General features: G+C 33.3%; 1 protein-coding gene across 1 annotated transcript; it reads left to right on the plus strand.

Annotated features, from left to right (window-relative positions):
- The first annotated feature begins 968 nt into the window (after positions 1–968).
- Positions 969–8,573, plus strand: LOC108905979 (phosphatidylinositol transfer protein alpha isoform-like). The gene is made up of 7 exons (XM_018709090.2): positions 969–1,103; positions 1,392–1,422; positions 1,776–2,039; positions 3,260–3,337; positions 5,677–5,907; positions 8,086–8,144; positions 8,231–8,573. Exons 1-7 carry the CDS (start codon positions 1,087–1,089, stop codon positions 8,367–8,369), a joined length of 819 nt encoding a protein of 272 aa, XP_018564606.1. The 5' UTR covers positions 969–1,086; the 3' UTR covers positions 8,370–8,573.
- Positions 8,574–10,624: the final 2,051 nt, after the last annotated feature.

Raw genomic sequence — 10,624 nt, forward strand, 5'->3', positions numbered from 1 at the left:
GCTTTGTCGAGACCTCATCACACGTCAACAGAACTTTTCTTTTATTAGATTATACAGGACAGGATGCTCACTTTCTAGTATAATCTCATCGTAACTTAATTGCTCTTGATTTACTTGCTGTTCTTGTTGTTGTAACTGTTGCTCTTGTTGTAGCTGCTGCACCTGTTGTTGCTGGTGTAGCGGATGCTCTTGCTGTTGATGCTGCTGCAAAATATATAAAGAAACAATGCATCATTCAATTATACAATATTTTCACTTATGAAATCTTTCTATTTAAAAATTTCTCTACCGTATTAAGAATCAAAGAAGCTGCTTCCAACTTCCGAATTATTCGACCTTTTGCCATAATATTAACCCACTATTCGGTCAAGTTGTAATATAGAACTGCTGGACATCATTAGATTGAAAATGCAGATCACAAACGTACTGTTTTATTTTAAATCTGTTGACAGTCATTCACTTCACATACTATTACCATATTTAAATTATTTTCGAAACTTTCTATTTACCATTTATAAAAACAAATTGTAATAATTATTGACTTGACTTCTAGTTTTTAGGTTTAGTATACCTCCCCGCTCCCCAATATATCTACTAAACTCAATATAAATAAAATAAAATTGGTTATTTGCTTACTTCACTCGTATTTATGAAGCTACATTCATTTGGGTCATATGGAACACTAGCGCCACCCCAACTTCTGCCATTTCTTGGACAAATTTTGTCAATTTTCCCGTATGAGTTCGTGCTCCTTATCTAGTCTCCATGGTTGGAACAATCGAAACATCTGCGCACTCGCTCGAGTAGTGCACGTAATAGTAACGCTGTGGCCACTGTCATTCGTATCCGAATAATCGAATGATTCTATATAACCACTCGAGATATCTCGAGAGATTTTCATAATCGATATAATCGATAATTTTCATTCGAGTAGTCCCATCACTAATCATGGTTCAATTATCTATCTATGGTTCAATTTCAATTGGTTCATGATTATCGTCATTGTTATCATTGTATTTGTATCAGTACCTTCCGCTTTTCACAGCAATTTCATATGTTTCATAGTTAAAAATCCAATAAAATACCATGTTAATTAAAGAATAGTAAGTACAAGTTTTTCTAAATATGTCTACAAAAAATTATGATTTTTCCATGAGGAACAGAAGTTATTAAACGAAAATTAACCCTACCAAATTTGATGATTTTGGTGTCGAATTTCTACACTGATTGTAGAAACGTTTTTAAATTTATAACGTGGAACTTGAAATACCAAACTGACTGGGAAATTGTAGTATTCAAGATAATTGTAACCTAAGACTGATTTTTCAAATGGCATGAACATATTTCATTGGGATCATTGACGCATTTTAACGAATTTTTCTATTTTTTAGCCGTGTAACGTTGCCCCTAACTGTAGAGGAGGTGAGTTCATCTTTTTATTTATATATTTATGTCACTGGTCACTGGGCCTACTTCTAGTCATCCACTTTAAATAAATTTGATAATACACATTGCTAATATAGGAGTATAATCCCTTATACCTAAAACTGGCTACACAGGGAAATGCATGGTATAACATTCATTAATGTGCTCTAGATTTGTTTACACTCGCAACTGCTTATTTTTGGTTTGATCCACAAAATTCAGGTGTGCAAGTACACCAGGAGCCTCAGCAGTGGCATAAAAAAATGAAAATTAAAGAATAACAATTTATGAATAGCTGTCTATATTTTCATTCACATCTTCGACCTACTGTTCAACGATCTTCTTTCCAGTATCAAGTTGCTCAGCTATTCAGTGTAGCTGAGGCATCCAAGGACAATACCGGTGGTGGAGAAGGCATCGAAGTCCTGAAGAATGAACCGTTCACCAATTACCCGCTATTGGGCGACAAATACAGCAGTGGACAGTATACTTACAAAATATACCACTTGGCGAGCAAAGTGCCGGCCTTCATAAGGCTTCTTGCCCCGAAAGGTAGTCTGGAGTTCCACGAAGAAGCTTGGAATGGTTATCCTTATGCCAGGACCATCATTACGGTGAGTACGTGCCACATTAAAAATATTTCCGAGAGATTAATTACAGGTGTTCGGAATGTTTTTTATTAAAAGAAAAACCAGTAGATAATAGAAACAATTTCTATCTATGTTAGAAGGGGACTTTTTTTACACGATATTCTGCATCACAATTTTGTAGTCTTAATCAAGTAATAATCACAATAAAAAAATTGAATATATCACTGAATAGAGAAAATGTTTTATATTCGCCCGAGTAGTTTTTATTGCAATATAGTCATTAACAGCAGAAATATATAGTAATAGTAGAAAAATTTCCAAATAAATAGTGAATATACATGTCTGTATGTTAACATTTCTGTATTTTTGGTTTTTGATTGTTAAAAATAGAAAAATGTTGTCTGTAGTTTGCCAGAAATTGCTTCTAAAATACGTATTTATTCAAGCGGGCAGTCAGAATGATATAAAACAGAAATATAAATATTTTGTGTTCGTAATGGTGACTGACACATAGCATTAATGTTTTTAACGCATAATAATTTTTTTCTGACAAATAAAGAACTTTATTTAATTTTTTATTAAACACTAAAAAGCTTAAACATGTTTTGATGTATGTAACAGTTTAAATGTGATCATTATTATTCGACGTCAGTTGAAAAAAATATCAGTTTCTACCTGTTATAATCTCTGGGTTTAATAGTTTCGTTTTAGTTTATTCAGTATCATTTAAGTGTGTCTATACCTTGACACTGGTTTTAAAAGGAAATTCATGAATTAACCTTGTGATAAGATAGTTATATATATCATGCCGCAAATGAAATTACAAATGATGTTATTTGTTTTTCAATTTTACAGATACTGAAAATGATGAAGTTGTTTAATATCCATTTTTATTGAAGGCGTAAATTAATTTGCATGGATAGTAATTTTTTAGATAGATAATCCAAACGTACTTAAAAATAAACAAGTTAAAGTTTAGTATTTATTATGTTTTCTTGAGGTTTATTCTACTGAAAAAAATGCTCCCGTTTTTATTTCAAAATAGTCTATTAAATTTTCCTCAAACCCTACAAACCATTTTGTTGGTATTTTCAATCAATTAAATAAAATTATGGGGAGCATGTAGAAGTTATTATGGTTTATGAACTTCTTTTGCTAATATTTTTCATTTTTGATCCTCTATTTGTTACAGTTTCTATCATTTTATCTTGTAGAGGTCATGTTAAATTTTTTTACTGTTTCAGAACCCGCTCTATATGAAAGACAAATTCAAATTAGTAATAGAGACTTTACATGTTGCCGATAGAGGTCACCAAGAAAATGTAAGTAACAATTTCTCTATTTTATGTTTTGTGCAAAGCGTACCATGGTTATGTTACACCTATTGTAAATATCTCTATGTGATTTAAAGGCATGTAACTTGTGGAATATCAGCTATATAACGAGCGTTCAAATAAAAACGTGGTCGAAGTTGGCTCTGACACATTGGACGTAGGGAGTAGCTTATAGCGACCAACTTAACCTCATTTCTCAACGAGCTGTATAGCAGCTGTCAGTTTCAATAACGTTAATGACTATATAACTTTATTTTAAAGAATAATCGTGATAACAATAACAAACAATTAAAGGAGCTGCGGAAAGTGTCCCCCTCCTTGTTATAACAATAAATTAAAGCAGCTGCTGAAAGTGTCCCCCTCCTTGTTCCAAGCACTTTTCACACCTGTTCCTCAAAGAATTAAAGACATTTTCTAAGATGCTCGGGGTATTGTTAATTTCACGAATCTTGTCTATAAGTCGAGCCTGCAGATGGTTTAAATCAGGAATAGGCAGTTCAAAAATAGTGTTTTTAAGGTAAGGCCACAAAAAGAAATCACACGGCGTAATATCACATGACCTCGGTGGAAATTCATGTTCAGCATTGAGACTTATTAGTCGATTTTGGAAAACTTCCCTCAACATATTCATCGTCTCGCCTGCCGTATGTGCCCTTGCGCCATCTTGTTGAAAGTAAAAGTTTGTAATTTCGTTTTCTTCCAGCTGGTTAACAAAAGGAGCGATAATTTCTTCTCTATACCTTTGCGCAGTAAGAGTACCATTAAAAAAAATAGGTCCATAAATCCTCCTTCGATTGAGAGCACACCAAACTCCAATTTTTTGAGCGTGTAGAGGGCCCTCGACAAAAAAGTTATCTGGTTTTTCAGAAGACCACATTCTCATATTCTGTGAGTTTACGTAACCACTTAAATGAAACCAGGCTTCATCAGAAAAAAAGGTGATATTATGAAGTTCACCGTAGTTGTTTAAAAACCATTCACAAAATACAGCCCGTCGCGGAAAATCAACTTCATGAAGTTCTTGCTGACAAGTTAAACGATAGGAGAACAAACGCAAATCTTTTTTTAACACTGTGTGGCAGGTACCGACTGATACTCCCACCATTTGTGATAAAACACGTACAGAAGTTCTTGGCGCATTTTCCATTATTTGTTGGACATTTTCTTTTAATTCTTCAGTCCGCTTTTTAGGTCGGCCGCTTCCTTCTTTTCTTGTTACACTGCCCGTTTCACGAAAAACATTAACACAACGCTGAACTGCACTTTGAAAAATTTTGTACTCAACAACGCCGGGAAATTGATTTTGAAATTCTATGAAACATTCCTCAATAGAATACTTCCATATTCCATCAATCTTGCGTCCATTTCTAAAGTAGGACTCTATGATAAACACTTTTTGTTCTTGAGAAAACACCATTTTAAACGCTTTTTAAAACGAAAATATTAAAATTGATAGCGGCGATATAGCGCTTTGACAGATGATATTTAAGTTCATTTGCTATATGCTACGCCCTACGTCCAAATTTTCAGAACCAACTTGACCACGTTTTTATTTGAACGCTCGTTATTTTTATTTGTATCAAGAGTTTGCATATAGCCGATAGGGGCAAAGAAGATAATATTGGTAATAATTAGACGATACTTTTGCTAATCACACCCTGATACCATAAATTTTAATGAACATTTTTACTAACTAATATCAAATTATTTACTTGTGTACACATAATTTTTTTATGTATATGATGTTGCGTAATCTAAACCTTGACGCAATCTTGTATTCAATTTTTCCACTCAAGATTACTTAGATATTATAGCTAGGCCTGCGCAATTGGCGAAATAACAAACTGATTTTCGATTCGTCAAAAAAGTCGATTCGTATTGATTAATCAAGTTGTATAATTTTTTTTTAATCCTGTGCAATAAATCGTAATGTCGCTTTGAATTCATTTATATTTTTGAATTTGCACAACATTTAATCAAAGAACACTATGATTAATAGAATACCAATAACTTGAAAACGAACATTTGAGTTTTTTCTTATTATTTTGATATGTAGAATCCATTCCTGGAGTTTGGTGCGATTCTCCCAACGCACCCTGTATAATGTTTAGATATTGTGGAAACAAGCGAAAATGTCTATTTTTTAATTTGTAACAACTAAATATTCCTTTTTAAATATTTTTTTGCGTTTGTCTTGTTAAATTGTTGGAAGAATTACTATCATGGAAAACGGTAAAAACTATTTTTTTATATTGTTGTCATTTGATTATTTGGAATGAAATATTTTTTGAAATTAAATGAAAAATACATGCAGGATCGTTTTTTAGGTGCACGAACTACCCGCGGACAAATTAAAGCAGAGGGAGGTGGTATTCATTGACATCGCCAATGATTCGTTAGCGGCGGGCGATTATAAAGAAGAAGAAGATCCCACAAAATTCAAATCTCAGAAGACAGGTCGAGGACCTTTGGTCGGACCCGACTGGCGGGATAAAGTAGAACCTATGATGACATGTTATAAATTAGTTACCGTAGAATTTGAATGGTTTGGTTTACAGGTAAGAAGGTTATCGATACTGCACATTACATTGTTATGAATTTTAGACAGGCATAAAATAAAAATAAAAATAAGTAAATATTATTATTATTGTCAGAACATTGCGATAGTGTTACATAATAATAATATTAATGAAACACAGTGCAATTATTTATACGGGTGTTCTGATACGAATGGGCCATATTTCAAGGATAAGTTCATTAGATGGAAATAAACCGATTTTAGAGTTACACTTATTGTATGGCCCATTTATTTCTGAACACCCTATATACACTCGGACAAAATTACCGAATACTTACAAATTTTTTCAATTTCTTTTTGTAAAAACAAATTTCGATGGATCCAGTCATTTAAACTCTTAGTGTTAAGAAGAATAGTTTATTTTACAAATTATAGGTGAACACCATTAAATTTTTATAAGACGATTGCAAACCCAAAAATCGTAAAATGTTAGAAAAATTAAGGATATTTATTTTAAACTTAAATGGTATTTGGTTGGCAAATACTAGGTTTGTTTTCAATTAAAATAAGTATAGTAACGAGTATATCCTTACTGTTTGCATCTTTCTTGGCAAGTTACTATCGCATTCTATTCTCTTATGCTGCAATCCAAGGTTCTCTTGTACTAGAAATGAGATTAGTCGGGAATTTGTCAATAAAACACAATATATTCAAATAATCATCAAAATTTATTTTGTTTCCTTCAAAATAGGCTCCATTTGAACTTTTTTCGACAAACGACCCAGTCGTCAAAACAGTTTTTAAATGCATATTCCAGTATGAACTATATATCGTTCAACGACTTTTGTTTTATGGTTTCGACTCGAAACATGTTCCAAGAAGTAGTAATTTGACTTTGGGAAAGAGGAAAAAGTTAACAGGGTTTGTATTCGGCGAATACGGTGTCTACTCGATTACATTCGTTGAGTTTTTGGTCAGAAATTCATTCACAATTGCATTATCGTGCTGCAAAATCCAAGAATTGTCCTTCCATAAATTTGGTCTTTTGCGGAGGATACTTTCAAACACGTCATAATGCCCAGATAATATTCTTTGCTGACTGTTTCTCCATTCGGAAGAAATTCTGTGTGGACAACACCACAATAGTAAAAGAAAAGAGTTAAGATGACTGATATTTGATCGACTTTGACATGGTTCTTTTGGTTTCGACTTTGTGAAGAAAATTCAACTCTTTTGGAACCAGCCGTGCTGCGACACGTTTCATACTCAAATTTCAACTAAAATGATGCGAACTGATTTGTGAGATGTGTTTAGTTCATCTGCCAGCTCTCTCAAACTCTCCAATTGTAATAATGGTTTACAAGCACCATTTCCTTCACTTTATCGATGTTTTCTTCAGTTGAAGACATTGAAGGACTACTAAAACATGGTAAATCATCAACCACTTCTCGACCAATGCTTTATATCATTCGTACGATTGAAAACATGATTATGTAGGATGTTTTTGATATACAGTAATTGATCCGATCACTTTCACAAGTTTTGTGAGTTTCTGCCAACTGATACCTCACCAATGCATTATTTATACGCCATCTCCAAAACACACTGTATGAGATCGCAGGCGTACCGTTGCCCTACTCCTCTGTAGACATCACAAATTATTGTTATATACCTTTTATAGCTTTGACCGGGTTGTGGTACAAAGTTTTCAGTCTCTTGAAATATTGTTTTGTCTGTATCCTTCCTTATAGAGAATTACAATTTGTGCCACTTCAATTTTGTTGTAGCATTTAACTGGTGTTTTAAATAGAGGAAAATGCAAAAGCGAATCACTATCGCTTATAACGAATTTTTTTTATGATAAATCTCGCAAGAAACAAAAATTTCTGTTGTTAATCGAACAAAAAGAAGCGAGTATATCTGCCTGTTAGATGAAAAGCAAATATAAATATAAATTTTCAAGTAAAAGTGATAACAAAACATTAAAGCCCCAAATAATGATAAAGTACCACAATCTGTTGCCAATTTTCAAATATTAGTATGAATTTTCAGCGCATTTTTACGCAATGGACTGTTTGCATAAAAAAAACTTGTAGTGTTTTGTTAATGAACGTTAATGCGAACTTAATTGTGGTACTTGGTCAATCTAGGGACTTCACAAAGTATATTTGGTAATTTAGTCCATAAGTTATTTTTTTATTATTTTGTTTCATTTTAGACGAGGGTAGAGAGTTTTATTCAGAAATCTGAAAGGCGGCTCTTCACAAATTTCCATAGGTAAGTAAATTTTTTTGACTTGCTAACGAAAAGGCTAATAGTGTTAAAACTTGTCGGTTTAAGATTGTATTTTGTTCTAATTTCAGGCAAGTTTTCTGTTCGATCGACCGTTGGCATGGCCTTACGATGGACGACATCCGAGTAATAGAGGACAAGACGAAGGAAGAGCTGGAGGCGTTGCGTCAAAAGGGTGAAGTGCGGGGCATGCGGGCAGAATCGGATTAAGTACCCGTTGGAGCGACAACTAGCTAATTTTAATTTATAACAACTTAAAATACAAGAAATTATTACAAGAGCTGTCTGAATCCACAACTTAATCTGGAGGCTTTCACCGATAAACTAACCATGTTCAGTATTTTTAAGTATAAATGGATTTATTTTTAAAGTTTATGGTGCATTTATGCTATATTAAAAAATAAAGTAATTTTATATTTGGCTTTAAGCACAATTTTTTATAGATTTTTCTTCTGGGCAGTTCGGGCTGGTATCGTTAAAAAAAATTAGATGTGTTCTGGATAAAATAAAATTAGTGAAAAGTAATGAAAAGTTTTCTATATTTTTTTAAAAATTGATACCAGTATATTTATGAAAAATTTACATATTCAAAAAGTTACGTCAATAACTATTTTTCGACATAGTTGGCTTCAACCTCAATACTCTTCTTCCATCGCCTCTCAGGCCCATTGTTTCACGGTACTGTGTACCTCATCATCGGTAGAAAACCTTTTTCCACCCATAAACACCAACAGAGAAAAGAAAAGATGAAAATCAGGAGGTGCCAGGTCAGGACTGTAAGCGGGGTGGTTGATGAATGAATCCTAGAGCTGCTTTGTGGCGTTGCATTGAGGTGCAACAAGCATACTCCTTTCGTTAACATTCATGCAGAAGAAATCTGGAGATTTGTGGAAATGCTGCATTAATCTCGACCAAAGTCAAGTCGCTACAAAGCACTTCTTCGATTTTCACCATTGTCACGATTGAAGGACGCACACTCTTTTTGTTCATCATGAACATTTCTTCTGCCAGCTTTATACCCACGATACCACTTGTGCTAGTATGATTCGTCACACCATAACTATAAACAGTTTTGATCTCGTTAAAAATCTGCACTGGTGCCTTTCCCTTTAGAAGAAGAAACTAGATTACACTTCTCACCTCGCAGCTGGCGGGATTCGGAATAGCGGCACCTATTTCAACACGCCACTACAACAACAGTTCTCAACTAACAAATGAGCGTGTATTCTGCTTCCAACTCTAGCTTTGAATGCAGAACATCAGTCTCAGTCCTCTTACTTAACAACAAACCTATTTTATTTTTAGATAGTAATAATACAAATCTATACTTCAAACTTTGTCAAACTGCGTTGCACAAAAAAAAACTTAGGTGACAGATGCTGCCTTGTCAGATACTCTCAAAACAAGAATAAATAGGATTTTCTGTAGTACTAGAAAACACTATTTTAGTTAGAGTTAGAGTTTATTTCCGTTTCAAATTCAGTTGATCACTATCTCGTAAGTGGAGTCATTTTACAGAAATTCCACTTAAATGTATAATTGTTAGTAGTTAATTGTTAGATTTTCAGAACAATCGGTCAATAGAAATAATTTTTAATTGACTTGCGGGGAACAACTACTCTGCGTACTAATGCTCTGCCCAGCATTAAACTGAATCCATGAATTACAATTAATTACACCCAGAGTATTTAGTAAATAAATACAAGTATCATTTATCAGCTGAACTTACCAGACTGCGTCCGATATAACAAAGTGCTACATATGTGAATGGTGGACCTTCAATACAACCAAATTTGAGCGAGACCTGCTATTTCGGAAGTATTATAAAAGCAAGACCTGTGTTGCCATTAGGCGAGACAATTTTTACTTGATTTTGCAGAAAACAACTCCCTTGCCAACATTAAATTATACTGACAATATCTAGTAAAGTAAATAGAGATCGTTCGTTAGCAGAACCACAAAACATACCGGTTTCAAGCTTTGTAGCACTCGTCAGTCTGGCATTAGAAAAATTATACCTATTTATAATTTAAAATTACTTCCAATTTGAAAAATATCCATGTACAACGGGTATTTTACTCGAACAAGTACTGTTTTTCGAACGGCATTAATGGTAAATTAATGGAAGACGATAATCCTGTACAAAAAGATGCTTAAAATTGATTCTGCAACTGCATTTGCAGATGCAGAATGCATTCGCTTTATTGATTTTTTGTTAAATGATCATTATGAATTTTACACGCAATCTGTCCTTGAACTCTCTATTGTGCTCTTTAGGTTTAGGACTAACGCCAAAACATAAATTTGGACTGTTACATGTTTTATGTACTTTGAACTGATTGTAATTTTTAGTTAAAATGGATCTGATTTCATTTATAATTTTATTAAGCTCCTACCAGATGTAATAAAATTATTACATTATGAATAGTGTTCATTTACGTATTGAAATTAGAGAACTTAGAGAA

Source organism: Anoplophora glabripennis, unplaced genomic scaffold (assembly GCF_000390285.2).
Source record: "Anoplophora glabripennis isolate ALB-LARVAE unplaced genomic scaffold, Agla_2.0 scaffold242, whole genome shotgun sequence".
NCBI classification, from domain to species: Eukaryota; Metazoa; Arthropoda; class Insecta; order Coleoptera; family Cerambycidae; genus Anoplophora; species Anoplophora glabripennis.